The sequence below is a fragment of the Cyprinus carpio genome, chromosome A4 (assembly GCF_018340385.1).
Source record: "Cyprinus carpio isolate SPL01 chromosome A4, ASM1834038v1, whole genome shotgun sequence".
Classification (NCBI taxonomy): Eukaryota; Metazoa; Chordata; class Actinopteri; order Cypriniformes; family Cyprinidae; genus Cyprinus; species Cyprinus carpio.
The window spans coordinates 4,672,609-4,685,496 of NC_056575.1; the positions used below are offsets into that span (position 1 = coordinate 4,672,609).

Genomic DNA, 12,888 nt, shown 5'->3' on the forward strand with positions numbered 1-12,888 from the left:
AAATGTTAAACCAGAAAACAGGTTTTATAGGATTTTATAGATTTGATAATAATGAATGAATTGTGATCAATATAATGCATCATTGCTGAATAAAATTATTAATTTCTTTAAAAAAAAAAACATTACAGACTCCAAACACGTAGACAGTAGTGTGTAATTTATAATTCATTCTATGAAGCATTTTATTGGTCAAAATAAAGAAAAGTCCTCTTCAATAATTTTGATTATTTTTAAAATAAAAGTGAAAAGTTTCAGTCTAATTAAAATTGACAAAATGGACATAAGATATGAAAGAAAAAATTCCCCTTCATATTTTGAATTTCAGGAGCAGTTTTGTCTCTTTTCACTTTTAACCCTGCTTCACAAGCACAAATGCCACATGCAGGCCTGATAGAAAAACTCAGCTAGTCAATAAATAACGTATTTACTACAGCTGTAAAAGGCTGATGACGGGATACTTTTGAAGTGTAAGTGCATAATAAAACGGACGAAGGATGCATGAAATCATGACTGGCAGTAATTGCCGCCTTTGTTTGAGCAATCGTGTTTTTTCCGAGGGGTGTTGTAAAGAGGTTATCAGTGATATTAGAATATTTAAAGGGTGACAGAGTAGAAAATTGTGCAGTGAAAATGTTAATCCAGAACACCGGTATCTTTGACCTTCCATCATCCCTAAAGCCTCTGAAGTTCTTTCTCAAACTCGGCTCTTAAAATCATCCTCCGTCTCTGGGTTTTATACCTCTGCAAAACACAGCATGCATTTTAAGTGGCTTCCGTCTAGTCGCTGAGACGAAGCATCGTCTCCGAAACGATGCCACTTTGGCCTTGATGATCTCTTTGGAAATGAGAGGTATCCTTCAAAGAAATCAATTAACGTGAAGCGTGGATTTGATTTTTATGGATTTTTGTAAGAGTTGTTGACTAAGATGTGTTCTCAGGTCGGGTTGCTTGCTGAGTTAATGCGACTAGTTTGGAATCCTCAGTCATTTGAGGGAACCAATCAGCTTGCGTTCTCCTTCAGAGCCCTGGCAACAACCCCCAGAGCACGGGCAAGTGTGCTTTAATCATCCTACTGAGCAGCCAATAGTGGGCACACACATCCATAACACACACACACACACACACACACACACAGATCTCTCAGAAGCCAGCTGGGTGTCTGTATCGAAGTTCCCGTACTCTCGTCTTTCTCCCATAATTCCCTGTTCTGTTTACTCATGATTGCTCTTCTTTAACTGACCACGGATGAACTGAAATCTGCTCCCACAGCCCCATAACCTACATTTAATTCAGCGCTAAATGGCTTTTTATCTGTTGTAATAAGACTAACTGAATAATTTCAGTCCTCTACATTTTGTTGCTTGTCTTCCCACACAGATTTCCAGAATTAACTGATGTACTGATCTGCTGACTGTATGTGGGACACTTTTTGGATATGCTAATACTACAGTTGACATATACACTGCTGTTCAAAAGTACGGGGTCTGTAAGATTTTAAATGTTTTTGATGTCTTTTCTGCTCACCAAGGCTGCATTTATTTGATTAAAAAAAATACAGTAGTATTATTGTGAAATATTATTCCAATTTAAAATAACTGTTTTTTATGTTTATATAATTTAAAATGTTATTTATTCTTGTGATACAAAGCTGAATTTGAATTATCATTACCTCAGTGTCACATGATCCTTCAGAAAAAAATTTTAATATGCTGATTTGCTGCTCAAGAAACATTTTTTTTTATCATTATCAATGTTGAAAACAGTTGTCATGCTTAAAAGTTTTGAGGAAACCATGAAACTTTTTTTTCAGGATTCATAGATAAATAAAAAAAAAAACAGCATTTATTTCTAATAGAAATAGCATTATTAATGTATTTACTATGACTTTTGATCAACCTATCTATCCTTGTTGAATAAAAAAAAACTTTTTAATGGTATACTGTGCCATGTTTTTCCCCCTCATGTTATCATCATCATTATCATCATCATCATCAAAAGAATAAATTAATAAAAAATAAAATAAAACAATGCAGGGTATTTACAAATAGTACCATGGTATGTTTCTAAACTTGTTTTTATACTTTTTGTAAGTGTAATACCATGTTTTTTTGCCACTTTCAAGAATACCACCGTACTGCTGTGGTACATGTCCAAAAACACAGTAATACCATGGAGCTTTTGGGTAGTTGTTTCTAAGGGATGTAAATACTATGATATTTAAGTACAGTAATAATTAGATTCTGTTGTATATTTCAAAGTACTATGGTATTATATCGCTACCATCACTCCACCACAGTATTTTTAAAAAGCTAACCAAATACAAAATGTATAGTACATTATTTGACGTTTCTAATTTATATATTCCAAAACTACACTAATGCATAGTTTTCTTTTACATTACATACAATTGTCTAATAATAGTTCATAGAGGCCTGTATTTATCTTTTGAAATCGCATGAAATAATCCCCTTTATGTTATGAAACATACAGTAAATTTGAAATATATGCTACAACACGCTCAGATCTATCTATGATATCTTGTAATATCCATTGTCACGCTTGTAATATCCATCTTTTATGTTATCAGCGCTCTTGTATAACCTCATGTGGGCGGGTCTGTGTGAATGGAGCTCTAGCAGCGATCTAATATAGTGATCTGCGCTTGAATAGAGGAGCTAAAGTGGCAAACCCGCTGCGCGCGCTATTCTGGTGCCAAGGTTCTGGCTCGTGCTGCTCGTGAACAGGTGCCTTCCAATGAACCCCAGCATTACCCTGCTTGGCACGGCCCAGTAAACAGTTGTCAGACCCTGTGAGCGTCCGAATGTGTCACTGGCCTCCATCACGAGATCGTGTGGCACCGGCATCCACCGTGACAGTGGGTTTTTGGCCAAAATGAACATAGCGCGTATGTGTTTTTGTTAGAAGCTGGCTGCCGACAATAGGAGTGTTTAAACAGGACTGTTCTGTGTTTATGCGTCACACGTTGGAGGAGTCACCTAACATCTGTGCCTGGCTGAAAAAAACAGCACATGCTGACACGACTGCTATCCAGCTCCAAAATTACATTTAATACACAATTTATCATGATCGTGATGTGAAGGCGGCACATCTGAGCCCTCCGCATGAGCCTAATGAGGTGTAGCCTACTTTCCTATTATGTGATGGAAAATTCAGTGGTTTATGATTTAAACCATTACAGAGGGGAAAGTGCATGTCGATAAAGGTGTTGCAAGCCAATTAATTAGACCACTAGAGTTCTTGATAAAAAATGATAAACTGTTTTTGCAGTTTAGGGTGGTTTCAAACACTGGGGCCTCCTGTTTCAGTGAAATCGGTCAGGTAACAATTTTAAAACAAAAGCTCCGTCAAGTATTAGGTGATCTGTCTAAACATGTAGAAATAATTGACACGTATTGATGGACATAAGTTGCTGTGTGAATGTGTTTTTAGGATAATTAACGACGTAACCTCATTAAGATGATGAGTTTAGGGACTTACATTCTCATCAGTGATCAGATGCCATCTGCTGGAAGACTCAGCTACTGCAGGAAACTGTTGAATAAAATAAACATATTGAGCTGTTTGCGTGTTTATAACGCACCACAAACCTTAATTTAGGTGTAAATCTATCTATCGTGGTGTATTTGTATACAGTGTTATGCTAGGTTCCTCTGTGCTAATTAATTAATGAAGGTAACATTTTCTTAGATGTTCCAGCATAAATTGAACTAGAGGTTTCAAACATAGCTTACCTGAAAACACCTGCTGCTCTGTCTCAATTGCATATATTTGATTAAAGCCATCTTTTGAAGCAGCCAGACGACTTTCACCAGTGTCAGTGATTAAAAACCGCTGAAAGATTCGGCTGGATGTGTATGTAGCAGCCTACTGAAGAACCGGTTCTTTTAAATGAGTCATTTAAAATGATTCACTCACCTGCCCGTGAGTCAGCGGTTTGAGTCGACAGTTCACAAATGATTCCCGTACTGAACAACGAGTCATTGTTCGATTATGAATGATTCGAATGAACCAGGAATGTATTTTAGGTTGGCAAGGTTTACACCATCTACAAAAACAGAGCATTGTTTTAATGAATTAAAGGTACATAAAAAAAAAATGTTTTTACGATATATTTATATTACAAATATATGTATATCTAAATAGTAATTAATTAATACATTTATTTTATATTATTTATAAAATAATTTAATTATAAATTATATAAAAAATTTTTTTATATTTTAATATAAATATTTTATGATGTAGTATATTATTTATTTTTATTACTATATTTTAATCTATTCATTAATTAATACATTCAGCTTCAAATATTTTACAGTAATATAATTGGTTATAATATGTGGCCTGTGAAACTTGTATCGGCAGTCCATGATCTTGGAAATCTTGTATTTTGACGTATTCAGGTGTATTTTGCAGACTTAAAGTCAGACATCTAACTTTGACACGTCATTGAAAAGATCATTCCGGGTTCAACAGATGCTCACGCTGACCCAGAATCCAAACCTCCTGTTGGCTGCTGCTTTCTGAGTTTTGAGGCCAAAGGAAGCTAATTATACCACAATGGATGTCGCACATAAACATGAGGCCACCGTTGTGCCATCAGGACATGAAATATGTGGGTCACAGTAGCTCGCTGAACCATATTTATTGAAAGACCTGGTAGAAAAAAGACCAGGGAGAAACTTGAGTTGAGTGTTTTATGGTATTGTGGAGATCAGAGATGGAAAGTCCAAAGATAAAAGTCTGTGAAGATGCTGTTTCATGTGCAGTGCAGCTCCGTGATCAAATAACTCTAATCTATACTTGAATTTTTCATGCCGCTCCGTCTGAACTGTCAGGACTGTGGTACAAGGAAGCAGACTGGAGAGGAGGAGTTCTGTCAGCAAACATCAGGTCTGATTTCTGAAACGTCACAGAGCTCTGCACCACCAGCTGCTTCAGAGATGCTGCTGTGTGTTTACTGAACGAGATGCACTCAGACGCACAGCTTTATTTGCTGACTTGGGTTATGCTGACATGCATGACATGACCCTGTTGAACTGAGATGAATATAGAAAACATTAACAAGCCATGATTAAAGGAATCATAACTGTAATCTTCTACCGAATGGTTTTGACATTTATTAAACTACAAAATGTGTATTTAATTATAATATTTAAATCTGTATATGAAAAAGGGTATATTTCCTTAAATGTGTATTCACTCATTTGTGACTTACTTTTTTTGTGAGTGTGAAAAATAAATATGTATATTCTGTAATATGTCTTTTCAACCACATGACCAATTACAAAATGTCCAGTAGCTTTACAACGCAATGCATGTGCAAATTAAATACAGCATCCCATAATGCACTGACTTCCATTTTCAGGCAAGTACACAAAATTGGATTAAAAATAAAAAGTAATCATTTTAAAATTGATAACTGGATGCCACTCAATGACTTAGAAATGTGTCATTGCATAATTAACTTTATTTCACATTAAAAAAAATGTATAGTATATGGGAAGGCTGTAGGCTATAAAGTGCACAGTATGCACTCACACACACTTAACTTAAAACTTAATAGAAATAACACCCAATTCAAAATATTACTGCTTTGAATGCAATTTTTTTTAACAATTTATAATCTAACAAAAATGTTGCCATAACGTGAACATCAGCCCACCTCTTTGTCATGTATACATAATTTCCCTGTAACGCTTCAGTTATTACAACACACAGAAAGATACCTGTATTTTACCCAGAATGCAATGCAACAGTAAAAGTAAATGCATGTAACACATCAGTTATAGCAAATTATCTATCATTCACAAAGTTATCACAACCATAGGAAAGCGTGTTTGTGAGATACACAGTTGTCTTTATAAAACAAGTCATTTGGTGCTGACGTATGATTCTTTGTTACAAAACATCAGATGGCCATTTCAGCTTCAGTGAATCGGTGTCCATGGCAACTGTGAAGCCAACAGATTCCATGAAGTGCAGAGGAGGTTCAGGATGTCTAATGTAACCATTTCTTTGAGAGTTCAAGGCCTCTCGTCTTATTAAAATGAGTCATCCATAGTTATGAGAGATACTGAAGAAAACAAATCAGGACTTTTGAATAGGGGGCATCAACATTTTTTTAATGTACAGCCTTGTCACTACAGAACAGCCCATCGTGACATTCACTTACACAAAATACTCATAAATACTGTGCAATTCATAACATTACAGGACCTACAACTACACAAACAACAGAAAACATGATCTGATGTTAGCCAACCCAACACCATTTACATATAAACACAAATTAAGAGTCGAAGAGAAATGAGTGAATTTATAGATAGCAAATATTAACATTTTAAATAGATGTATATATAAAAAGAGACCATGTTAGGAATGCAAAGAATCAAAATATTTAAATGTAAGATGAAAAAAATAATGTGCTTTACAAAAATTTAAAACTCCCCAACATCCACCCTTTTGTCCCGAAACTTGTTCCTGGCCTTGGTTCGAGCTTTAAACGCAGCTGCATTGTAGAGGTGCTGAAAGAACAAATCATAGAATTACACAACAATCAAAACTTCAAATTTCTAATATATCATACAAAAAAAGATTAAATAAAAAACAACAGCTACACAGAGAAAATAAACAGCTTTCCTACCCTCTCCAGTCTGGAGCTCTTCATGGCTTTCAGAGCAGCAGAATCGATCAACATCGGTGGTCCCAGTTCAAACACGTCTCTTATGAACTCGTTCGCCTGTGGTCAGAAAATTAAACTTCAATAATCACTTCAAAGATCCCATTTTTGGATCGATTCGCAACAGCTGAGAGTTTTACCTGTAGATGGTAGTTCATCCCAGAGCCAACAAACTCTCTGAAGGCGTCATAAGTCCTCTTCTTCACCCAGCTGTCAATGACCATTCGCTCTGTGGCGAAGCGGATTGTCTCGCTCTGAAAATCCCCTTCCTGTTCCAGACACAGAAGAGAGGTCAGAGCCTGAGCTGCAGCACCCAGGAGTCTGTCAGCTATGACAACCGTTTACTTCCTATCTCACCTCTACGGCCTTCAGGACATCTCTGAAGACGGATCTTTGCTTCCTCTTATCGGTCTTGGCTCTGTGTTTGTTGCAGTCAGTGGCTAAAGCGTTCAGCTGCTCACACAACGGTTCCCAGTCATCATAATCAAACTCCTGTGAAGGTACAAGTCACATTATACTAGAAAAAAAATTATTAAAATAAACATTCCAAATAAAAACAGAAAATGACACAAAATACCTAAACTTCCTAAAATTCACTAAACTTTAAAAGTTAAATACTTTTTAAAAAATTTATTTTGTTAACTTATTATGAACACATTAAATAATAAAAGATATTAATATTTTATTTAATAGTAATACTTTATAAAAAAAAAAATAAAGTAATACACATAATATGCATTTAATAAATTGAATATTTAATTAAATATTTCATAATTATGAAACTTTAAAATATTTAGCAATTAAATACATTTTATTAATATTACTTTTTTCTATTAATACTATTTTTAATACAAAAAGTAAAAAAGTTACATGATAATTTTTTTATCAAATTAATTTGTATTAAATATTTAAACATTTTAATACTTCAAATAGAATACTTTAAATATTTTCTCAAATAAATTATTGATTATTAACATATCAAATACATTTTAATACAATTATTTTATCAAATACAATATTTATTTAAAAACATGTTTACATTTAAATAATTAAATAATTGAATAAATTATATTTTAATAATATGATTGAATAAAATGCTAAATAAAGGTATAGAATTGTATTATTATAAATACACACAACTTACAGGGTCAACATCTCTGATGAGCTCGAACAGGAGGGCGATGGTCTCCCCAGCAGCAATCCTCATGTTGACGTTGTCATTCTCCAGCAGACGTGGAAGTTTAGCGAGATGTCTGAAAACAACAGCACATGCTTATTAGGACAAACCTGGGAGGATGTTGGATCTATGGCCTAAAAACAGTGTTTTCCTTCACTTACTTTTGCGCAATGACTCTGATGTGGCTGCCGGTGCAGATGGTAAGCAGCAGGGCCCAGGACAGGAGAGCGTTTGTGTGGAGCTGCGTGGTTTGAGGATTCACAGAAGGTCTGCTTCCATCTTCCCTGATGTACGAATGGGTGAAGAGGCTCTCAAAACACTCCATAGTGGCATACACATCCTGGAGGTGACACAAACATCAGGTCTGAATCAATCCTGAAAGCCTTGGAGGCGTCAACATGTCTAAGTGCATGGAAAAACCACTCAACACATGCTTACGGTTAACTTGGAAACCACTTTGACTGGATCATTAAATCACTCTAGAACCAGATGAGCCAGATTTCAGAATGAATCAGTCAATCAGATTTGGAAATTCAATGATCTGTTTTCATGCTGATGATTTCATTGATGGTTGGTTGGTGTTTTAATGCCATGTCAGGTTCCTTGGCGATTTTCACGGCAAGCAACAAGTTCAAATGCTATAAAACAGCAATACAAAAAGCTAATAAAGGTGTTTAAAAGTGTGTTTTGGATAAAAACCCTAAAATGGATTCAAGGTTGATTCATATTAAAAATGATTCGAGTAATAATTTCCTAAGATAATTTAAACCAGCACAATTTGAATGAATGGTCATTATATGGACAAAATCTGCAGATAAGGTCTGTTAAAAAAATCTTTGCGGTCCACAGAATTTTTTATTTTTTTTATAGCATATGGGTATGAAATTACATTGAAGATGTCATTTATTTTCTCTCTTTCATTTCCAAGTAAAACAGGCCTTTAAGACAGTACTAAAGCTTTTATTGCCAAACTTACCATGATATCATCTTCTGCTACAAGAGTGCAGAGGCCTAGACTTGTAGCACACTAGAAAAAGTAGAGATCAACAGATTGTTACAGATTGCATAATCATTTTAATTCTTCAAGGCGCAGTAGAGGAGCACAACCGCTTACAGCTTGTCTGGCTTGAATGTTAGCTGCTCCATCGTTGAGGATGGTCTTAAATACGGGTTTAAGGGTCTTAAAAACCTCTTCGCTCTCAATCCCAGACCCCAGCTGGATGCACAGGAGACACGCCAGCGAGGCTGCAGCACACTGCTCCACTCCTTTACCTGGTTCGCAGGTGCAAACATCCAACTCAACTTTCTGCACTGATGTCATGGCAACAACTAAAGAAAAGTTTATTTCTACTATACAAGTAATACTATATATTCTGCTATACTACACAAAATCTCAAATGAAGCCAACCTTTCTTCAAGCAGCGCTCAATGCTGTCCGTGATGGTCATCCTTCTCTCGGAAATGAATTCGTAGAGGATTTTGGTTGCCATGGCAGTCTTTAGTCCATCAAGGGCACCTTGTCTGGTCTTAGCACTAGAAAGGGAGCATAATTACTCTATAACTACAGACTGCTGCAGGCTTGAGGTTTTAGCAGAAATGGACTATTATGAAACAATCAAACACAAACCTCTTATCCACTGTGCTGTCGATGTACACCTTCAGTTTGTACTGGAAGTCCTCTTGAGCCATTTCTTCAGTTTCACCAGCTGTCAAACAGGATGAGAGCTAATCATAAATATTGCTCTCTTCTCTGATAAAGCTCTATACAAGAGCTTATCCATCCTTTTTATTGCACTGTATTGCAAAAAAACAAAAACAGATGAGACTGAATGCCCACCTTCCTCTGCTGCACTGGTTCTTTCACTGAGGCTGCTGCAGTGACTGAGGGTCTCAATAGATGAATCTTCATCGCTGAACGGCTGGACATTCCCCTGTTGTCCCCCTGCAAAAACAGAGAAACTATGTATGAATCATTATTTCATAAAAACGTCATTGCAAAGCTGCATTACATTGTTTAATCAGCACATTTTCAGCATGAATCGGAATCGGTTAGTCTCCAGTCTCACTTTTCCTTCAGAAATAATTCTCATATGCTGATTTGACGGTCATTTCTGGTTAAAAAAAATAATTAGTTGCTTAGCCTAATATTTTTGTGATCTTTGATGACTTGTAAGTCGAAAAGAACAGCGTTTACTTGAAATGGAAATATTATAAATGCCTCTACTGTCACTTTTGATCAATTCAGTGCATCCCTTAATTAACAATTATTAGTTTTTCATACTGAAAGAGAGAAAAGAAAAAAAAAAAATACTTACTGACCCCAAACTTTTGAACAGTAACGTCCTTTCAGTGAACTTTTTAAAGAACAAATTAATTTTTTTATGCACCCTTTTATCAGTGACAAACCCTGTAATGGCACTTATACAGAAATAAGTTTTCCAACTAATTTCAGGTGGTTATATGACGTGGGAATGTCCCTTTGACCTTATACAACCATTAAGTCTCTTAATGAGTGTATATAGTGATTCAGCCGTGTGTCATCATCAGCTTGACGTCTTCAAAAGGTACAAAGTGTCAGAGGACAAACTTCTACTTTAGAACATTCGCAAACAAAACTGCCTCTGTGTGGGATTTCTCAGACAAAAGTAAATCCGTCTCGCTGTAGAGTAGTACAGCAGAGATGCAGTAAAACAGCATGTGGGATGGTGTGAAGGACAACAGCAGGCTGCCAGCACACAGAGTCTCTCCTCCTTCTCGAAGGCCCGGGCAAATCCAGCGAGCAGATGGGATAAGAACATTTAATAACAGACTACAGACTGATTTATGCACGTCTACAGCTGAAATATTTGGACTTAAGTGTTCCTGGTTCCTTCTTTCCGATCCTCTATTGGGTCCCAGACAGGCCTGTGTTATATAAGCAGGCTAGTGTGACCACATGGCCTGAAATAACCTAAAACACACACTGACAGCTTATAGTTTACACAGAATATTATAGCAGCTTCCTCCTATTTGACATTTCCCATAACAAATTCGATCTTATATGAAACAATAATTCATTTATTAATCTCAAGTCATAATATTTAAACATAAATGATCTAAGTAGATTGTTGTTTTGATATTAATCATGTTATACTATATGATAACCATATTAGTTTATTCCTTTCGTCATTTGATAAAATTAATTAATCTGACAAACGTTTTATACAGACCCTAATATTTAAAACTAAACAACATTCCCTTAAAAACAAATACCACATTTAGAAACTCCAACGTACATTGTCTGCTTTCCTTGACTCACATTGTGTATTATTCTTTTGTTTGGGTCAAAAGAAAGACACTCCTGGCTGTCAACCAATGCGGGTCACGTAGTGATGGGAGTTGTAGTTCTCTTCCTTCTATTTCACTACGCGGTCGGCGTGTAAAGAACTACAAACCCCAGAATCCCTTTCGCCCCTCAGGCCGCTAAAAAAACAACCGGTCATTTCCAGATATTCCATCCTACTTACCTCTGCCGCTCCTTTTCTTGGTCCGTGGCATTTTGCTTAAATTAGGAGTTCCGCGCCTAAAATCAACCAATACACGACCAGTTTTTACTATAATGTCTTTTCAGTTGAGTATATTCCAATGGCACAGTGAAAAGGAAAGTATTAAAAGCGATTCCGGTGTTAGACTTGGAGCGCGTGCGATACATTTTCCCTCTCAAACTAGGGCTGCGTCAGCGCGCTGCCGCCAAGCGGTTTTATACGACCGATGGTGACGTGCTTAAAAAGGCGTTACCTCACGTGGACCTGGAGACAGTAGGACCAATCACGTTTGAGGATGCGCCGACGTCATCACATATGACAGACTTCCGCCTGGTTTGCTGTTGTCACGTCCTCATGCGTGTTCTATGTGTGCAGTTACACAGAGTACAGCACGTGTAATGCTGGGTTATTATCCTTTATATTACTATTATATGCGTTTCTTCAACTTTGCGTGCTTTTATCATGTACGGTGATTTTTGTTTATTAAAACCAACAGATTTTATCTTTGTCTTGGAAACTTTTTAGCATGCATTAATCATTATAACTTATTTTTCATAATAATTCAGAAATGCCCTTTATGCATAGTTTCTGAAGTGGCATTTAGGTGTCTTTATGCAGACTGTTTAATACTGTTCAAAGGGCATAAAAGCATTTACACAGCAGTTACAAGTATTTGATAGAAGTGGTTGGTGTGGGTCATAGCAGACATAATTTAGCCTGGCTTTTATGCAGCATTGTGAGTTTACACAAAATTTTGAGCTGGCACAGGGCAGGCTTATCTCATCTGTTTAAATACACCTTTAGAGTGTGTCTAAAAAGTCCTCAGGACCAAAAGGGTACATAAAAACACTTGCATATAACACTTCTGTAGTGCATGTGATCAAAGACTTGTGGCATAAATTCATGAAGAGAATGAATACTGGATGAAAGACGTGCAACATCTTTAACCACTTGCAACGCATGTTAGAAGTGCAGCATTGTGCTGTTTTGTTGCATATGGGTTATCAGGGCAACAGGTGGACTCAGGACAATGCTGACACTTTCACCAGCGGGCTGGCAAAAGCGTAGACTGTGTTCTGCACATGTCTATAAGCCCTTTGTTAACATAATTCAGAGGGGAATTGACACCTTGACGTACTTTGAGGCAAACACTACTAAATAAAAAAATCTGCATTAAATATAAAGCACAACTAAATCTCATCAGGATTAAAAAATTGGCACCAGTAGAGGGAGCTCTTTCAAAATACTTTCTCGTGATAAAATCGAGCACCTGCCGAGTTCAGAGTAATCTGACATTGTTGTATTATGCATAAAGGGATTCTTTTGTTGATTCAAGATCAGTTGAAACAAGTTTAGGGTAAAGCACTTTGTGGAACGTACACCACGGCATTGCATTTGATCCCTCTAGTGTTTCCTAAATTCATGTCATGTTGGTAACAATGTAATACTTTATAATGGGTTTTCTGTGTTTTCAGTTTTTCCAT

General features: G+C 36.3%; 1 protein-coding gene across 2 annotated transcripts; it reads right to left on the reverse strand.

The window, feature by feature from the left end:
* Positions 1–6,125: 6,125 nt before the first annotated feature.
* Positions 6,126–11,615, reverse strand: LOC109065444 (interferon-related developmental regulator 1-like). 2 transcript variants are annotated; one of them, XM_042747642.1, is made up of 12 exons: positions 11,387–11,615; positions 9,718–9,822; positions 9,508–9,586; positions 9,289–9,413; positions 8,995–9,152; positions 8,857–8,907; positions 8,042–8,220; positions 7,848–7,956; positions 7,061–7,195; positions 6,844–6,972; positions 6,668–6,763; positions 6,126–6,548 (listed from the first exon to the last, which is right to left on the reverse strand). In XM_042747642.1, exons 1-12 carry the CDS (start codon positions 11,415–11,417, stop codon positions 6,462–6,464), a joined length of 1,284 nt encoding a protein of 427 aa, XP_042603576.1. In that variant the 5' UTR covers positions 11,418–11,615; the 3' UTR covers positions 6,126–6,461. The 2 variants fall into 2 exon arrangements, with proteins under 2 accessions (XP_042603576.1, XP_042603582.1); XM_042747648.1 differs by having other exon boundaries at positions 11,179–11,614.
* Between the last annotated feature and the right edge of the window lie 1,273 nt (positions 11,616–12,888).